General features: G+C 41.8%; 2 protein-coding genes and 2 pseudogenes across 5 annotated transcripts in view; 2 read left to right on the top strand and 2 right to left on the bottom strand.

The window, feature by feature from the left end:
* The window catches only part of SMYD3 (SET and MYND domain containing 3), a 714,413-nt gene extending 714,140 nt beyond the window's left edge, over positions 1 to 273 (bottom strand). The window contains exon 1 of the mRNA XM_022579404.3: positions 25 to 273. Within this exon, the coding sequence (XP_022435112.1) occupies positions 25 to 188 (164 nt within the window). The 5' untranslated portion in view covers positions 189 to 273. The remainder of the gene's footprint in view (positions 1 to 24) is intronic.
* On the top strand, positions 244 to 1,854 carry LOC111177408 (translocon-associated protein subunit alpha pseudogene; annotated as a pseudogene).
* TFB2M (transcription factor B2, mitochondrial) overlaps positions 1,511 to 20,458 on the bottom strand; it is a 33,408-nt gene continuing 14,460 nt past the window's right edge. For 2 of the 4 annotated variants that reach the window (XM_022579401.3, XM_022579402.3), the window contains exon 7: positions 1,514 to 19,251. In XM_022579401.3, coding sequence (XP_022435109.1) covers positions 19,074 to 19,251 — 178 coding nt within the window. In that variant the 3' untranslated portion in view covers positions 1,514 to 19,073. Of the gene's footprint in view, positions 19,252 to 20,458 lie in introns of all 4 variants that reach the window. The other 2 variants (XM_022579403.3, XM_022579399.2) reach the window with 2 other exon arrangements.
* Positions 10,288 to 11,846, top strand: LOC111177407 (large ribosomal subunit protein eL43 pseudogene; annotated as a pseudogene).

Here is a 20,458-nt window from a genome sequence, read left to right as displayed (position 1 = left end):
CAGGTGGGCGAGGGAGGTACGTACCCGAGGAGGCAGCGGTCACAGACGACACCACGACTCCCCTTGCACACCGTGTACGCCAAAGGATCCGAGCGGAAAAGCAGCTCTCCGGGGCGCAGCGGCGCCAACGCACGCAGCCCGTTTCCCCTGTCGGCGGTGCTGAACTTTTCCACCTTCGACGCCTCCATCCTCGCAGAGCTCCCGCACCTCAGGCGTCCGCCGCGTTTCGCAGCTGGCGTCTCGCTGGCTGCCGGGAGCCGGGCGCCTGCGCCTTGCGCTCACGTACCCCGAGGGGCGGGGCGGGCGCGACGGAGCCTCTGAGCATGCCCAGATAGAGTCTCGAGGTTGGTCCCGCTGGTTGGGGTGAGGGCGTTGCTGGCCTTCCTACCTGCTCTCCCAACTTTTCGGACCCGAGGCGGTTTCGCGAGGAGAGGCGGTGTTTTTCCCCTCCAACATTTTATTAGGATAATTTTAGTGCAGACGGGAAGTTGAGCGCACAGTGCAGTGAACACCTGTATACCCGCCACCTAGATCAAACAGTTCTTACCATTTTGCGGTTTCTGCTCATTTTCTCCCAGTATGGATGTACGTATGTGTGTATGTACGTGTGTGTGTTTAGAAAAGTTGTTGAGGGCTTCCCTGGTGGCGCAGTGGTTGAGAGTCCGCCTGCCGATGCAGGAGACACGGGTTCATGCCCCGGTCCGGGAGGATCCCACATGCCGCGGAGCGGCTGGGCCCGTGAGCCATGGCCGCTGAGCCTGCGCGTCCGGAGCGTGTGCTCCGCAACGGGAGAGGCCACAAAAGTGAGAGGCCCGCGTACCGAAAAAAAAAAAAAGTTGTTGAACCGCTTGAAAGTTGTTGTGTTGAACCATTTGAGTTGCAGACATCATAACGTTTCATAACTAATACTTTACATCATGACATGTCATAATTAAATACTGTAGCATGCATTTCCACAGAATAAGAACAATATGCTATGAAACTACAACGGACAGGGGCTGGACGCCGCAGCGGCGGCGCCATGAAGCCCCTCCCCCGCCTGCTGCTGTTTCTCCTGCTGCTGTTCCCTGCCAGCCTCTTGCTCCGAGGAGATCCTGGAGGCTCATTGGCAATGACTCGAGGTCTTACAGAAGATGAAGAAACAGTGGAAGATTCTATAAATGAAGATGAAGACGATGAAGCAGAGGTGGAAGATGATGAACCCACATATTTGGCCGAAGATAAAGAGGAAGAAGATGTATCTGGTGAACCTGAAGCTTCACCGAGTGCAGATACAACCATCCTGTTTGTGAAAGGAGAGTTTTCAGCAGATAACATTGTGAAGTTCCTGGTAGGCTTTACAGACCAGATTTTATTGTTGAATCTCTAGACACCTCATTCCGTTATCTTCAGGACTACCAGTTTTACATCCAGAATTTCACAGCTCTTCCTCTGAACACTGTAGTGCCGCCCCAGAGGCAGGCAGTTTTTGAGTACTCCTTCATTCCTGCAGAGCCCGTGGGTGGAAGGCCCTTTGGTCTGGTCTGAACTACAAAGATTTGAATGGCAACATTTTCCAAGATGCTGTCTGCTATCAAACAGTTACAATTATTGAGACAGAAGATGGGTTAGATGTAGAAACAATCTTCGGGTATATGTTCCTTACTGGTCTTGGGCTCTTTGTGGTTGTTGGCCTTCATCAGCTCCTAGAATCTAGAAAGCACAAGAGACCCATACAGAGGTAGAGATGGGTAGGTCAAGTCAGAATGATGTTGACATGAGCTGGATTCCTCAGGAAACTTTGAATCAAATCAATAAAGCTTCATCAAGAAGGTTGCCCAGGAGACAGGCACATCAGTGGGATCTGATGAGTAAATCTTCCTTTGTGCAACAGTTCGGTCTTTACTTAACCTGCACTAGTGTTTTTCAACATGATGGGAATTAGTGCAGAGAAGCCCTATCACCATAGAAAGCAACTACTACTTATGTGTGGACTGAGCAATCAGAATCAATAATATTGCTGAAAATCCACTGCATTTATTTTTCTAAAGTAACAAATCTGGGGACTTCCCTGGTGATCCAGTGGTTAAGACTCCACACTTCCACTGCAGGGGACACAGGTTCCATCCCTCCTCGGGGAACTAAGATCCTGTATGTCACGTGGTGCATCCAAAAAATAAATAAAGTAACAAATTTGAGGGTTTTTTAACCATTAAAATCTATGTGTGTGCGTGTGAGCAGTTGGTCTTACCAGAATCATAGTTAACTACCTAAAGCATGCCTTTAGAATACTAAATATAATGCTATTGTCTCTTCCTTTTGGATGTTTTCTGACATTTTCCCCCAAAACTCAATATTTGCCCAATATGATTATAGACATCCTGCCTTGGACTGTTTTTAAAGAAAACAATGTTTTTTCCTTAGAATAGCTCAAATCCCAATTGATGGCACACTTTGCATGTTGTTGCTGTTTTACAACTAGTATTCTAAAAGCACAAGCAGGAGTAGCTGCTTTTTAGCAATAGAAGTGGTTTGGTATTTTGCTACTGTTTACTATAATGCGCACCTTCAGAAACCTTCCCAAATGAGTTCAAGGAATTTGGGGATCTCTAGCACCAAAATTGGGAAACATGAAAATTCTGGGTTTTATATATAAAACCAACTTCTCTCTTTTAAAAAGAAAGGGGCTTCCCTGGTGGTGGTTGGCAGTGGTTAAGAATCCGCCTGCCAACGCAGGGAACACGGGTTTGAGCCCTGGTCCGGGAAGATCCCACATGCCACGGAGCAACTAAGCCCACGTACCACCACTACCGAGCCTGTGCTCTAGAGCCCATGGGACACAACTACTGAAGCCCACACACCTAGAGCCCGTGCTCCCCAACAAGAGAAGCCACTGCAATGAGAAGCCCTCTCACTGCAACGAGGACTCAACACAGCCAAAAATAAGTAAATTTTTCAAATAAATAAAACAAAGGGAGGGAGGCAGGAGGGAGGATGTAGGGAGGGCCAGAGGGAAGCAAGGGAAAATGGTACGTTTGTGGAAAGTGAGTTGTCCATTGTTCTATTTCTGACCCAAGAGATAGCTCTAGAATGATTTTAGACCACTCTTTTTTTTTTAATAGGTCTTTATTGGAGTATAATTGCTTCACAATACTGTGTTAGTTTCTGCTGTATAACAAAGTGCATCAGCCATATGCATACATATGTCCCCATATCCCCTCCCTCTTGAGCCTCCCTCCCACCCTCCCTATCCCACCCCTCTAGGTGGTCACAAAGCAGCGAGCTGATCTCCCTGTGCTATGCTGCTGCTTCCCACTAGCTATTTTACTTTCGGTAGTGTATATATGTCGATGCTACTCTCACTTCGCCCCAGCTTCCCCCTCCCACCCCGTGTCCTCAGGTCCATTCTCTATGTCTAAGGTACATTTCTCTTATAATTAGTGATGTTGAGCATTGAGCTTCTTTTCACGTGCCTCGTGGCCATCTGTATGTCTTCCTTGGTGAAATGTCTATTTAGGTCTTCTGCCTATTCTTTAACTGGATTGTTTGTGGTTTTTTTGATATTGAGCTCCATGAGCTGTTTGTATATTTTGGAGATTAATCCTTTACCTGTTTTTTCATTTGCAGATATTTTCTCCCATTCTGAGGGTTGTATTTTTGTCTTGTTTATGGTTTCCTTTGTTGTGCAAAAGATTTTAAGTCCCATTTCTTTATTTTTGTTTTTATTTCCATTACTCTAGTGTTTTGTTTTTGAAGAGATCATTTTTCTCTCCTTAATAGAAGCATCTTGCTTAAGAAAAGTTGCCTTGGTCTACAGACTATTAGTCTACTAACTAATCCTAATCTGTGAAAGAATTGGATAATTGTTGATGGCTAACCAATTGCTCTTTATCTAACCTTTGGGGTATTTTGGTTGTTGATTTTTTTTTTGAGTTAATCTGAAGAACTCCAAAATTTTAATCACTTAAGATCTCAGAATCAAAATTAATTGGACTTCATAAAATTCCTCTTAGTTACCCTTGCCCTAGGTAGTAAATAAATTTGGCATTACTGTCAGACTGGATAAGTAGTACAGTAAAGTAGTATGAACAAATAAGAGGCTTTTCCTGTCTGTCTTTAAGCCATATTCTCCCACACATATTTTGTAAGGAAATGGTAAATGAAAAAATTTAAAATAAATTTTTAAAATATTTATTTATTTACTTCTTGGCATTGGGTCTTAGTTGTGACGTGACAGCCCTCTCGTTGTGGCACTCGGGCTCCAGAGCACACAGGCTCAGTAGTTGCAGCGCACGGGCTTGGTTGCCCTGTGGCATGTGAGATCCTAGTTCCCTGACCAAGGATCCAAACCCTGTCCCCTGCATTGGAAGGCAGATTCTTAACCACTGGATCACCAGGGGAGTCCCAGTAAGTGAAATTTTAGTAGCTGTTTAGTTCCTGATCTGTCTTCATTATATTGAACTGACCCCTTTTTATTATAATCCCCACCTGCACCCATGCCCATGCAAAAAACAAGAAAACAGAACACAAATGAAAAATCTCTCCAAGTTGCTTAAGTATTTAAACATCTGAGCCAAAGCTGATGACAATAAAACAAGTTACTGTATAGCTGTTAATCACTTTGCAAGTAGGACTAAGCACTAAGGTGTCAAATTAACTATATTGGCAATGCTGAGCTATAAACTTTCTATACCTGTAAAAAAAAATAACAAAAACTACAATATCGTCACATCTAAGAAAATTACTCTATAATGACAAGCAAAAAACATATTCACTTTAAGAATGGCTTTGGTAACTTTTTCTTAAAAAACTGGGGTTGCATTTTCTTTTTCATGACATTGACTCTTTCAAGATTCCAATCTAACAGCCACTATGGAGAACAGTATGGAGGTTCCTTAAAAAACTAAAAATAGAATTACCGTATGACCCAGCAATCCCACTACTGGGCATATACCCAGAGAAAACCATAATTCAAAAAGACACAGGCACCCCAATGTTCATTGCAGCACTATTTACAATAGCCAGGTCATGGAAGCAACCTAAATGCCCATCGACAGACGAATGGATAAAGAAGATGTGGTACATATATACAATGGACTATTACTCAGCCATAAAAAGGAAGGAAATTGGGTCATTTGTAGAGACGTGGATGAATCTAGAGACTGTCATCCAGAGTGAAGTAAGTCAGAAAGAGAAAAACAAATATCGCATATTAACTCATATATGTGGAACCTAGAAAAATAGTACAGATGAACCAGTTTGCAGGGCAGAAATTGAGATACAGAAGTAGAGAACAGGGGCTTCCCTGGTGGCGCAGTGGTAGAGAGTCCGCCTGCCGATGCAGGGGACATGGGTTCGTGCCCCGGTCCGGGAAGATCCCACATGCCGCGGAGCGGCTGGGCCCGTGAACCATGGCTGCTGAGCCTGTGCGTCCAGAGCCTGTGCTCTGCAACGGGAGAGGCCGCAACAGTGAGAGGCCTGCGTACCGCGAAAAAAAAAAAAAAAAAGAAGTAGAGAACAAACATATGGACACCAAGTGGGGAGAAGCAGCGGTGGGTGGGAGTGGTGGTGGGATGAAGTGGGAGATTGGGATTGACATGTATACACTGATGTGTATAAAATGGATGACTAATAAGAACCTGGTGCATAAAAAAATAAAATAAAATAAAATTCTAAAAAGAAAGATTCCAAGCTAGGATTCTTGTTAAAATGTTCAACATTCTGTAGTTGCCTATTGTTTTCTCCTAGTGCCGTTTCACTTGTTCCGCTATTCCCTGTATTTCCTGTAAACTTCAGACTAGATCTAGATGTTAGAAACTAGAGGTTTGATTTGATTCAAGTTAAGTGTTTTTTAGTAAAAACACACTACAAATTATATATTGTTCACTTCTTAGTGCATCACATCATATCAGAGTGTGCATAATATCAGGTTGTCCATTAATAAAACTAAGTTTGATCACTTGGTAAAAGTGGCGGCTGCTAAAACTCTTCATTGTAAAGGTACATTTTACCTTGGCAATTGGTAAGTAATCCATGCGGTGATATTCCTGCACTGTAAGAATAGCCTGACTTTCACAACCTGGAGAGGCAAACTTCTGGCACTTCCTGAAATGATCTAGAAGTGGCTGCGCTGTAGTGGGAAGAGCAGTGAGTGAGGATTTCAAAGACATGGATTTGAGTCCTAGTTCTGCTGTGTGACCTTCAGCAAATTTCCCAAGCCTGTTTATTAACTGTGTAATGAAGATAATACCTTACAAAGTGATGAGAATAAATCCTATGGAAGTATTCTGAGAAATCTTTAATTCACCTTACAAATGTAAGGAATCATTATTCTGAGTTAAAGCTTTTATGTCTGTGAGGATAGGATAATGCCTGAGCACTCACCGGCAGCACTAGTATAATCATCTCATACCACTGCTTAGCATTAAGCATTGTACATCGAAGGAGTTCAGAAACCATTTCCTGAACAAAATAACACGTCCTAAGGAGTTCCAGAGAACCAGGGGCTAATTCTACCATAGAATATTCCCAATTACTAGAGCATGTGAAAAGAATTCTCCAGGGGAACATTAGGCTGGGATCCATTCTCAGAGACGGGATGACCTAGTCTTTCCTATCCTGGGATGTGCTTCCAGCTACCTGGACATGATCCCATTTCCTCTAATGTATGTCTTGTTCCCAAGACCCAGAAAGTCAACTGCCCCAGATCTTAGAGGAATGTCCGATTCCTTCAGTCTAACTTTCTCCTAGTCTGTGCATATATATGTTTCTCATTTCCCACTGGTTGGAACTTGGATGCAGGGCTAGTGGTGAGCCATTACCCACCATAAACAAAAAGGCAATATCCCAGAAAATGATGGAACAAGAAAGGAAGAGCCCTACACCCCTGACTGTTCACCTGGTTGGACATTTCCATGGGAGAGGCAGCTTGGTTAAATAACCCTTATTTTGGTCTGTGTTAAAGAAACAAAACCAATGTCATCATCTTTAGCCTCTTTCGTAGCTAAAGTGCAATACCTGGGCTCTGCCCATCTGGCCTTCCCACTGCAGAATTATGGAGGCCTTGGGGAGCTCTGGCTGCTAGCAACTACTTTGAAGTGCACCAAAAATAAGATGGATTAATGGATAAAGAAATGGGTAAATATATAGATATGTAGAAAAGCCAGTATAATACAGTAAGTCCCCCGCACATGAACGAGTTCTGTTCCAAGAGCACATTCGTAAGTCCAATTTGTTCGTTAAGTCCAACAAAGCTAGCCTAGGTACCCAATTAACACAATCAGCTATATACTACTGCACTCTAATAGGTTTATAAAACTTTCCACACAAATAGTACATAAAAAACAAACAAAAAATAAAACGTTTTTAATCTTACAGTCCAGTACCTTGAAAAGTACAGTAGTACATTACAACAGCTGGCATACAGGGGCTGGCATCGAGTGAACAGGCAAGGAGAGTTACTGACTGGAGGAGGGAGAGGAGGTGGGAGATGGTAGAGCTGAAGGATCGTCAGCCATAGGAGATGGAGGGCAAGCTGCAATTTCACTCATGCCTGACGTTGATGGCACAGGTTCTGGTTCCTTGCTGGATTCAATTCTATCTACCCTCTTGAAAAAATGATCCAGTGATGTCTGGGTAGTAGCTCTATTTTCTCATCATAGATGACACGGTAGAACTGGATTGCATTCTGAACTGCCGCAAACTTCGTGTACCTTTCTACGTTTGGGTCCTGTGTGTCAAAAACTAACAGTGCCTCCTCAGATAAAGAAGATCCCCTTGCCATTTCCTGCATCCTGAATCTCATCAGTTCTTCAGTTACTTCTTCCTCTTGTCTCTCTTCGTCCTTTCTCTGGGCCTCCAATTCCACCAGGTCTTCATTAGTAAGCTCCTCGTGTTGCACAGCAAGGAGTTCAATGAAGTCATCCTCTTGCAGATCTAGCTCCAGCTTCTTGCTGAGGGTCACTAAGTTGCTGAAGACCTCTTTGGACTCATTTCACCTTCTCAAATCCATAAAAATTGTGAACAAACTTTGAGCAAATGTTCTTCCAAACCCAATTTATGGTGACAGCTGTAACCTCACTTCAAACAATGTCAATGTTTTTTATGGTCTCGTAGATGTTACAGTCCTTCCAAAGTTGTTGCAAGGTTGTTCCTGATTCGTCACTCACCTTTACTACCTGACAAAAAGTGTGACTTAAATAATATTTCCTTGGACTTGAGGACATGAGGAGGGGGAAGGGTAAGCTGGGAAGAAGTGAGATAGTAGCATGGACATATATACACTATCAATTGTAGAATGGATGGCTGGTGGGGGGCAGCCACATGGCACGGGGAGATCAGCTCGGTGCTTTGTGAATGTCTAGAGGGGTGGGATAGGGAGGATGGGAGGGAGACGCAAGAGGGAGGAGATATGGGGATATGTATATATGTATAGCTGACTCACTTTGTTATAAAGCAGAAACTAACGCACCATTGTGGGGCAGTTGTACTCCAATAAAGATGTGAAAAAAAAAAAACGCCCAAGGTCAGCAGAAAAAAAAAATTCTTTAATAAATAAATAATTTTTTTCTTTAATAGATCTTTATTGGAGTATAATTGCTTCACAATACTGTGTTAGTTTCTGTTGCACAACAAAGCGGATCAGCCATGTGCATACACTATAACTCCCTGGCCCATAGGTTGGATGAGCAACATAGTATTCAGTGGCAGGTGCACTACTTTGATGTTGGGATTAAAGTTGTCTGTGAATGCGGCGTGGCCCGGAGCACTGTCCAGCAGCAAAAGAATGTTGAATGGGACATCCTTCTCCAAGCAATATTTCTCTACTTCCAGGATAAAGTGGTGGAAAAACCAGTCCTGGAATATAGCCTGTGTAACCCAGGCTTTGGGGTAACTCTTCCACACAACGGGAAGAGAGCCCTTGGCTATGTTTTTAAGGGCTCTTGGGTCCTCTGAATGATAAACTAAGAGAGGCTTCAGCTTCATATCGCCAAAAGCATTGCCACCAAACAACAGAATTAGTCTAACCTTTGCTGCTTTATAGCCTGATATCAACTTTTCCTCCGTACTTATGTAACTTCGGTCTGGCACCCTCTTCCAGTACAGTCCTGTCTCATCCACATTAAAAACCTGTTCGGGTAAATACGTGCCTTCATCAACAGTTTCTCGAAGTGTTTCAGGAAATTCCTGGGCTGCTACCATATCCGCACTTGCGGCCTCACCACTTACTTTTACATTGTGAAGGTTGGCTCTAGCCTTGAACCAATGAAATCAGCCATGGCTGGCATTAAAAGATGCGCCCTCTGATTATTCGCTGTGTTTCTTCTTTAAGTCTTCATAAAGTCCTTTAACTTTCTCTTGAATTGGCGTTAAGCTGAGCAGGACTCAGCGCTGATGTTGATCCTGCATCCACACGCTGAGAAGTTTCTCCATCTCCTCCATCACCTTTCCATGCTTCTCCGATATTATTGTCGACATCATCGGCACACCAGACTTCCATGTTCCGTGATCTTGTCCTTGTTCTCTAGAATCGTGCTGATGGTGGAATGATTCATGTTACAAGAATGAGTGATGGCTACCATCTTTCCTCACTCCACTCTCTCAATTATTTTCACTTTCATTTCCATCGTTATCTCTTGGCGCTTCTTAGCAGTACCAGCTACATCACTGCTGCTTTTACACTTGCTTCCGGGCATCCTGGGCTTGAAATAAAGATACTGTACTACTGTACCCTATACGGTACTGTACAGTAAAGTACACAAAAGCACGACCACTTGTAGAGGATGCACGCACCTGACAATCTACACCAGACACGTGAACTAACTTACGTGATTGGACATGGGGACGCACGTTCGCATCTTTGAAAGTTTGCAACTTGAAGGTTCATAGGTAGGGGACTTACTGTAAAATGTTAAAGACAGAATCTAGGTGGTGATATACAGTGTTCACTATAAATTCTTTCAATTTTACTGTATGTTTGAAAATGTTCATAATAAAATGTTAAGGGGAAAATACCATCATCTCACCTTAAAAAAGTATTCTAATAGTCTCATAAATGTTTTTGTTGTTGTTTGGTTGGTTGCTTTGAGAGTAGATTTGTTTAATTCAGAATCCAAATGCAGTTTACACATGACATTTGGTTAATACCTATCTTCATTGTTTTTCTTTGTTTCCTGTTCATTGTCATTGCTGGGATTCAACAGGAGCCAAGGCAGGCAAGATATGCCTGGAAAAAGTGTAAATTATTTCACCAGAGCCAAGAGAATTTAGGAACTCTCATCAAGCTGCTTATACTAGAAGAGCTCATCTATGCTTCCAGAAAAACTCAGTGTCCAAGAGGCTGTGCACAAGAGGTCTCTATTTGGGCTCATATATGGCAACAGGGACTCAAAACTTTTGATCTCAGAAGCGGACATTGGGCATCAGGAAGGTATCTAACAAACATGGGGGACCGTTTGAGGGATGCACACTCCCATCTTCCTGTACTATTAAATGATGCATTGCTCATAATTAGCAGAGATTTGACAGATGAATGAATGGCAGGGTCTCAGTCCCTGTTCTCCTGGGTTGTTTCTCTCATGAATCTGAGTGTAAGAAGTGCACCTACAAAAGAAGGCATGAGCTCCCCAACTGAAGGTTTAAGACACACAAAGAATGTAGGATTTCAGTTATTGAGATGGTATGTGAAGCCAGGATAACTCGATGTTGAGTCACAGAATGTTGGAATGACTTAAACATTTCCTGATTTCAGTTTTGTGTACTGAGCCTGGTGTTGAGGATATTTGGGCCTCAACTGTGAAGAAGAAGAGGGCTTCAAGAATCAGAAGTAGCCTACTCCATGCGTAGCATTTTTCTTACTAAGCAGGTCACCCACTGTCCCTTGCTTGGCCAGTGCACAGAGGCTAAGGAAATTTCATAAGCAGAGTCCCTTACTTGAAAAGCTCCTTTCCAAGGCCCTCAGTTTTCCTCAATGAAAAAAGAAAGCAAGCAGTAGTCTCAGGCATGTGGAAGCCATGGACCACTGGGGGTCATCCTCTATTCCTTGGTGGCGGTCTCAAGATTGTCAGCAGTCCCTCCACATCCACATATTTGACCCCAAGGAGAAAAAGCTAAATGAGTCACTACTTGGGACCACTATGATCCCAGTTTCACTCACCAACCCAAGACCATCCTGGCAGAGGTAGGTTTCACGAAGTGGGGAGGACCAGATACTTCAAGGAGCTGGACTTGGGACAGTGTGGAGGGAGATCAAAGGGCTGGAGCCCCAAGGGGCTCACTCTTAGGTGAGAGGCACCACCAGTGCAAGACAATGCAGAGAAAGTTAGAGACATGGAATCACGAATTAGTTTAGAGGCTGAAAGAAAAAATTTTAAACTATTAATAATCAGAAAAAATTTCAATCAACCAACGTAGAGGGAAGATTGAATTATCTTCTCACTCTCTATATAGAAACTGATACTATAAAACTGTCTTGCTCTCTGGGCTCAGAATTAGTTTGTGGTAATGTGGCTAAATGCACTAAAAAGGTCAGAATTGTTAGTAAATATGGGACTGTAATGGTGCTTCCTTCAGGAAAAATTGTGAAGAAAATTGAAATCAGCCAGCACACCAAGTACACTTGCTCCTTCTGTGGTGAAACCAAGATGAAGAGACAAGCTGTGGGGATCTGGCACTGTGGTTCCTTCATGAATGGTAGCTGGTGGTGCCTGGACCTACAATACCGCCCCTGCCCTCACAGTAAAATCAGCCATCAGAAGACTGAAGGAATTGAAAGTCCAGTAGAGGCTCCACCATTTGAAACATTGCTAGCTTATAATAAATGGGTAAATTTATTACAACAACAACAACAAAAAATTGTTGTCTTGTGAAGAAATGGTAAAGAGTATGCAGCCAAAAAATGCAGGGGAAAAAATGTATCACAGGGCTCTATCACAGCTAATAACAACATATGTTACTTTTTCTGGATTTTTTGTTGTCTGTATTTATCAGCTTTTAAAAATTTATATTTTTGTTATTTTTTTCTTATTCCAAATATTCCCTTTTGTACTTATATTTGTTTTTTTAAATTTTTTATTTTATTTTTGGTTGCATTGGGTCTTCGTTGCTGCGCGTGGGCTTTCTCTAGTTGCGGCAAGCGGGGGCTACTCTTCGTTGTGGTGCGCGGGCTTCTCACTGCGGTGGCTTCTCTTGTTGCGGAGCACAGGCTCTAGGCGCGCGGGCTTCAGTAGTTGTGGCACGTGGGCTCAGTAGCTGTGGCTCGCAGGCTCTAGAGCGCAGGCACAGTAGTTGTGGTGCACGGGTTTAGTTGCTCCGTGGCATGTGGGATCTTCCTGGAGCAGGGCTCGAACCCGTGTCCTCTGCATTGGCAGGTGGATTCTTAACCACTGCGCCACCAGGGAAGTCCCCTTATATTTGTTTTGTTTTGTTTTAATATTTATTTATCTGTGCCGGGTCTTGGTCGCACCTCGCGGGATCTCCATTGCTGCGTGTGGGATCTTTGTTGTGGCATGCGGGATCTTTTATATAGTTGCGGCGTGAGAACTCATAGTTGCGGTATGCGAACTCATAGTTGTGGCATGTGGGATCTAGTTCCCTGAGCAGGGATTGAATCCGGGCCCCCTGCATTGGGAGTGTGGACCATCAGGGATAGCCACTGGACCATCAGGGAAGTCCCTCCTTTTGTACTTATATTTGTATTCATTGTTTTGTATCCTTTTTCTTAAAAGAGATCCCATTACCCAAAAGAACTGAAAGCAGGGACTCCAAGAGATACTTGCACACCAGTGTTCATAGCATTACTCATAATAAGTCAAAAGGTAGAAACAAACTAAGTGTCCATCTACAGTTGAATGGATAAATAAAATGTAGTATATACATACAATGGAATATTATTCAACCTTTAAAAGGAATGAAATTTGATTATGTTACAATGTGAATGAAGCTTGAAAATACTATGCTAAGTGAAATAAGCCAGACACAAAACAACAAGTACTGTATGATTCCACTTATATAGGGTCCCTGGAATAGATATGTTCATAGAGACAAAAGCTATGGGCCAGGGGAGAGGGGGAAATGGAAAATTAGTTTAATGGGTTATAGAGTTTCTATTTGGGATGATGAAAAAGTTCTGAAAATATATAATGGTGATGGTAGCACAACAATGTGAATGTACTTAATGTCACAGAATTGAACACTTAAAATGGTTAAAATGGGGGTCTTCCCTGGTGGCGCAGTGGTTGGGGGTCCGCCTGCCGATGCAGGGGACACGGGTTCGTGTCCCGGTCCGGGAGGATCCCACATGCCACGGAGCGGCTGGGCCCGTGAGCCATGGCCGCTGAGCCTGCGTGTCTGGAGCCTGTGCTCCGCAGCGGGAGAGGCCACGGCAGTGAGAGGCCCACGTACTGCAAAAAAAAAAAAAAAAAAAGGTTAAAATGGCATATATATATTCTTACCATTTTATTTATTCCACAGTTTTAAAAGGGGGCTCCCTAAAGTTGTTTAAGCCTTAGGCCCACAAACTTGGATCTGTTCCTACCAATGGAATAAACAATTCCATAATAACACAAACATAACATTTTAAAATGAGAATCACATATTCAGTAACAGAAGGGTTAAGGGTTTTTTTCTTTTTATTTATTCCACAGTTTTAAAAGGGGGCTCCCTAAAGTTGTTTAAGCCTTAGGCCCACAAACTTGGATCTGTTCCTACCAATGGAATAAACAATTCCATAATAACACAAACATAACATTTTAACATGAGAATCACATATTCAGTAACAGAAGGGTTAAGGGTTTTTTTCTTTTTTTCCTCTTAATAAACGAGATTCATCAAACTATTGGAAAATGGGAAGTTCTGCTTTTCAGAAATCCTAAATGATAAATCACAAACATCAGATTCCAGATTTTCTATACAAAGACCACTCAGAAATTAAAGATGGCTGACTCATACTATTCTTTAAAGTTGCCTAGGAGGGGGCTTCCCTAGTGGCACAGTGGTTAAGAATCCACCTGCCAATGCAGAGGGCATGGGTTCAAGCCCTGGTCTGGGAAGATCCCACATGCAGAGGAGCAACTAAGCCTATGCGCCACAACTACTGAGCCTGCGCTCTAGAGCCTGCGAGCCACAACTACTGAAGCCTGCACACCTAGAGCCCGTGCTCTGCAACAAGAGAAGCCACCGCAATGAGAAGTCCGCGCACCACAGTGAAGAGTAGCCCCCGCTCACCGCAACTAGAGAAAGCCCGCGCACAGCAACAAAGACCCAACGCAGCCAAAAAAAACCAAAAATAAATAAATAAAATAAATTTTAAAAAATGCTGGTATATATATATTTTAAAAAAAAAGTTACCTAGGAGGGACCACATTATGGTTTAGACATTTTATAGAAACAGAAGTCAAGAATCCCTAGGCACTCATTCCTATCCTGCACTCAACAAATTCTTGTGGAAGTTTCTTTTGTATGAAAACAGTAAAAGAAAAAGTTTATTTTAAAGAGGACTGGAGGATGTTATGAGAGTTTCATGATATGTAGTAGAGATTTCTATACCATAAATAATGAGGAAATCCTGGAGCTGACCTTTTTTCTCAAAGTTTTGGAGAAATCTTCTTTAGAGAAGATTTAATGTTTCCAATAAAAATCCTTACTAACGTGCTTTACAATTAGCTTTCACCAGGAATCTAAGTTGAAATTTAAAAATATACTCTACTTGTTCCATTACTTTCATATCCTCACTTTAAATGAGCAGATAAAAACCAAGAAGAGCATAGAATGTTGTGCCTTATTCCCCATAAACCCAAACTGAAAGTTTAACACACTATTTTATTAGCAAGAGGTAAATTAAGTAGTAGTTATAGTTTTTTTTTTTCTTTTGGCTGTGCAGCAAGGCATGTGGGATCTTAGTTCCCTGACCAGGGATCAGGATCGTACACGCGCCCACTGTGGTGGAAGCGCAGAGTCTTAACCACTGGACCACCAGGGAAGTCCCTTATAAACGTTTAATACAGAATTACCCAGCAGTTTTAATAATAAACTGAATGAACATTTAACCAAGAATTACTGGATTATTTTTAAAGTCTATTACATATCTCATCAGGTAACTAGAATTCCTCTTTCAAGCTTTAGAATGGTGCAAATAATATACTCACAGGTCATGGAATTAAAGAAACCCTTCCTTTTATACTAATCCAAAGGTCCACACTTGTGGCTTGGAGATCACCAGCCACAGTCATCACTTTAGGAGCATGCTAATTTTTAGTAGTTAAACTCAGAAGAGTCCCTTGTATTAATGTAGAAATGGGATGTTATTGATGAGTGTTATTAAGATAGTATTTATATTAGGACTCTGGATTAAAAGTGATAGAATTCCATCCCGAACTAGTTTAAACAAAAAAAGGAAATTGGTTGGCTTCGGGCATTTTCTTGGCTTTGGACACGTGTATGGCTTCGGGTATGGCTGGAGTCAGGGGTTCAAATGTTATCAGAATGTTGTCACCCTATTTCCATGCTTTCTCTATGTTGACTTCATTCTCTAGAAGATTTTCCTTATGTGGTGGGCAAAGGAGAAATTTTCTTCCCTATAGGAGATACACTTTGGACAACACATTGTCAGATAATTACATAGGGTATTACAGAGAAGCAGCCCACATAGTTAACTCCTTCTGTTTTGCATGTGCAAAATCAAGACACAGATAAGTAACCTGCTGAATGCCATTCTACAATTTAGTGATACAAGAACAAATGGTAATACTCCACAGTAACAAAGAACATTTTTTTTACCCTACTAATGTAGAGCATGCATATTTTGGTCCCAATCACTTTCTGAATTTATGCTGACTGCATTCTTATTTATTCTAGAGAAAAACATCTATTTTTTTTTCTTTATAACTTTATTCATTTTATTTATTTTTGGCTGCGTTGGGTCTTCACTGCTGCACGGACTTTCTCCAGTTGTGATGGGCGGGGGCCACCCCTCCATTGTGGGGTGCAGGCTTCTCATTGCGGTGGCCCCTCTTGTTGTGGAGCACGGGCCCCAGGCGCGCAGGCCTTAGTAGTTGTGGCACGTGGGCTTCAGTAGTTGGGGTGCGTGGGCTCTAAAGCAGAGCGCAGGCTCAGTAGTTGTGGCGCGTGGGCCCAGCTGCTCCATGGCACGTGGGATCCTCCTGGACCAGGGCTTGAATCCGTGTCCCCTGCATTGGCAGGCAGACTCCCAATGACTGCGCCACCAGGGAAGCCCCCAAACATCTATTTTCTTATCAATATTTCTTACCTACCAATATTCCAAAAACGGACACACAAAAACTTCCTAAATACCACTGAAAGGATCTCCTGTTGTAATAACTCAAGTTCTTAGCTCTCCTAGCAATCTTTGAACCAACATGATCTTACCTGCACACTCTGGAGCCTGTGTGCCGCAACTGAAGAACCTGTGAACCACAACAAAAGATCCCCACACGCTGCAACAAAGATCCTGCGTGCCACAACTAAGAACCAACGCAGCCAAATAAATAAATGTGTTTTTAAAATGAGTTGAGGACTTCCCTGGTGGCACAGCGGTTGAGAATCCGCCTGCCAGTGCAGGGGACGGGTTCGATCCCTGGTGCAGGAAGATCACTGCAATGAGAAGCCTGCACACAACGGAGAGGTGGCCTCTGCCTGCCGCAACTGGAGATAGCCCGTGCATCAGTGAAGACCCAACGCAGGCTCAGTAGTTGCAGCATGAAGGCTTAGTTGCCCCGCGGCATGTGGGATCTTGGTCCCCCAACCAGGGATCAAACCCACATCCCCTGCATTGGAAGGCAGATTCTTAAGCACTGGACCACCAGGGAAGTCCCCATACTCGACCCTTTATCTAGGCTAAGAGCAAAATGTGCTTCTCTTGTACTTTGATCCCATTCCTTTTCTTATGAACATCAGTTAATCCTTCTGAGCTATATTTAATATGTCTTTCTCAGCTGACTTCATTTTTGTAACCTAGTAACATGTTTAAATGTCTCATCTTAAAAAAAATAAACTAAGAAATACAGGAACCCATCTCCCAACTCTGAATTCTCTTTTTTCTTGCCTTACACAGCCAAGGTTATTACAAATCATACACTCCCACCATCAGGGTTCTGCCTACACCCCCTATTTGAAAGTGGCCTGACCTACTGATTGCTAATGATATTGGCCGTAAATTTTTAGTTAACTTAATTGGCCTTTCCAGAGGCTTCAGTTCCTATTGACGCCTCTGGGTTTTTACTGTGTTAACAAGGCTACCTTTAATTCGAAATTCTTGGGGCACCTGACTGCTACCATGAGCAACTACCCCCACATATTAAGCTTCATTAATTACTCATATCTTTCAGTGAATAGACAACTGTAAATTCCTTTTTTTTAAACTCTAGTTTTTTGAATGCAGAATGAAGAGCACAGAGGTCTCTGGCTACCTATATATGAGGGAGTGGGGGAAGATAATGCATTACACCAACACTTATAACTACCACTGTCAGCTTCTACACTAAGCCCTTTTTCGTAAATGATTTACTCCTGACAAGAACCCTAATATATGCCACTATTACCCATTAGGAAACCAAGGCCTTAGAAGAAACTATGGTGAAATAAATGTTTTAGAAAGTTAATATAGCAGTAATAAACAAGATGTATTGGAAGATGAGAGAGAGGTAGTTAAGAAGTCCCAGGAGAAATTTAGGCCTAAGGCATAGGATTGAGAAGACAGAATGACATTATAAAGATTAGGCAGATTATGTAATGGCAGGATAGGAATTACAAGACAAAAAAGGATTTAGGGCTTCCCTGGTGGTGCAGTGGTTAAGAATCCGCCTGCCAATGCAGGGGATGTGGGTTTGATCCCTGGTCGGGGAACCAAGATCCTACATGCCGCGGGGCAACTAAGCCTTCACGCCGCAACTACTGAGCCTGCGCTCTAGAGCCCGCGAGCCACAACTACTGAAGTTCACAGGCCTGGAGCCCGTGCTCCGCAACAAGAGAAGCCACTGCAGTGAGAAGCCAGCAGGCCGGAACAAAGAGCAGCCCCCGCTTGATGCAACTAGAGAAAGCCCGCGCGCAGCACCAAAGACCCAACACAGCCAAAAAAAATTAAAAAACAAACAAGGATTCAGAATTTCTAGCTGGACTGAACTGTGAACCAAGGACAACAGTAGGGACGTTGGGAAGAACTGGTTTGGCTAAGTGTTATTAAAAACACACGCCTTACAAAGAGTTACTAATAATATGCCTTAGGTATTATGAAGTGTTATAACAGCAAAGAAATCTAACAGAGGAGATTAGATGTCTCAGGTAAAATCTAGTAGCTTCTTCAAAGAGCTAAGAAAATAAATATTCTTAATTCCATTTAGGTTCATGTAAAGGTCTAACTTCAGATGAACTTTCTTGATGGAATGAAAATGCATGAGAGTTTTGAATAACAGACTGAATTACTCACTGAAAGTACATTGACTATAAGTGACGGAATTTAAAGTGAATAAGTTAGGGTCAATTTTATGTTTGAACAGATAGGCACAAAATCTTATTACTTAAAATATTTTAATTTCTAAAAAAATTTAAACCATATTAAAATTTAAATAATTTCATTGTACAGTACTTGATAATACATTTCAACAAACTGAAAAGTAAAAAAACCCACTAAATCAGTTTACTTTCCAAGTTTAATTACGTACAAACTCTTCTGCTCCCCCAGGAGGATATAAAAATCGACAGTGAAAATGGAATATTTAAGTATAACGTAAGATATTTGGCCAAAAAAATTTCTAAAACTAAATTTCATCTGCTAATACCCTATAACTACCAGTATGCTTATAGTAGATAGGAATTTAAAACAAAACAAATCCAATTTGATCAAATCCACAATTAACTGAAGTTTTCCTTTTATTCAGTTTGAATAAAATAGCAGCCATTATTTTATCCAATACAGTAATGGTATCAATGGCACAAGAATTGATCTGCCTAGCTGTGCAAAACAAGAACAGTTATCTTCTGTTGAAAGGATGTTGAGTTTTTCAAACTCAGTTCTTTTTCATTTGTGCCATAATTTCCAAATAAATAAACAGCTCCAGTTAATGTCTTATCAGTCCACTTCTCTATATGATTACATCTTCCATGAAGTCATCATATAGCCACTTATAGTTATCATCTTTGGAACACTCTATGGTTTCAAAAAGGTGCTGAAAGTCTTCAGGGTACATATCTATTACTTTCACATCTTTATTTTTTTTAATTTGCTTCAATATATGCATTGCATCAATTGGACTCAATGAACTGCAAAATAAATACAAAGTAAATGTGCTTAATTCTTTATCATAACAACTGTCAGTTAATATTGATAGAGGCGGCTTCTAAGCCCAATTTAAAATACCTAACTTATATATAATTAATCTTATTCAGTTTAACAGCCTGCCTATTATATATAGCTTTAACTATGTCTATTCCTAAAGTTCCATGGCTTGCCTGTAATGAAAAGAGCTGATTTAGGCTTTAACATGTTCTCATCAGTTCTTAGGCAAATTCTAGTTTAACATTGCCCTTAAAAATTCTTCTGCCTGGGCTTCCCTGGTGGCGCAGCGGTTGGGAGTCTGCCTGCCGATGCAGGGGACACGGGTTTGTGCCCCGGTCCAGGAAGATCCCACATGCTGCAGAGTGGCTGGGCCCGTGAGCCATGGCCGCTGAGCCTGTGCGTCCAGAGCCTGTGCTCCACAATGGGAGAGGCCACAACAGTGAGAGGCCCGCGTACCGCAAAAAAAAAAAAAAAAAAAAATTCTTCTGTCTACCTTTCATCTTTTAATTCTCTGTGCAAAAATAATCTTAACTCTATTTAGGTTCATGTAAAAGTTTAATAAGTAAACATTTAGGTTCATGTAAAAGTTTAATAAACAGCAGGAACTACTGTTTGTTTTCAGAAGAGGAAATAATTTTCACATTTTTATGTAACAATTACTGTGAATAAATTATAAGGCAGAAAACTGCCTTATTCTATTAGCCTAGCAAGAAACGACCAGTGAGCCTCTGACAATAACAAGTAAACAACTATACTAAAATATTTTGGTGGAAAATATTTCCAATACTTTTTGACTGTGAATGGAATCTTGGTCACAGCTGTAAACATCCTTTCAATCCACAGGCTCTCCAAGGCAATTCTTAACATTTTAAACCACAGTTTATCATATGTGTATTCCTTAATTTCCTACACTCCTGATATTTTCATGCAAAATAGCCACTATCACAAGGTGACAAGATGAAAAACAGATGACTTTTACGGGTCTACTGCCACTTTTAACATTTATTTTTACATAAATATTGTTCAGTCAGCAGCTCATTCAGAGTTATACATTAAATGATGATCAAATTAATTAAAATGATTATTTATTTTGCCCATCCTCTGACAGTACTCTGAATGACTATGGGCTGAAGAGTACATGGTAAAATGCATAACTTCCAGAACTGTACACATCAGCCCTACGTAAAAATT

The sequence above is a fragment of the Delphinapterus leucas genome, chromosome 1 (genome assembly GCF_059928025.1).
Source record: "Delphinapterus leucas isolate spDelLeu-1000000601 "Yukka" chromosome 1, BTC_Dleu_Yukka2, whole genome shotgun sequence".
Taxonomy (NCBI): Eukaryota; Metazoa; Chordata; class Mammalia; order Artiodactyla; family Monodontidae; genus Delphinapterus; species Delphinapterus leucas.
Note: the sequence above shows the minus strand (reverse complement) of the source record. Positions and strands in the feature narration are given on the sequence as shown.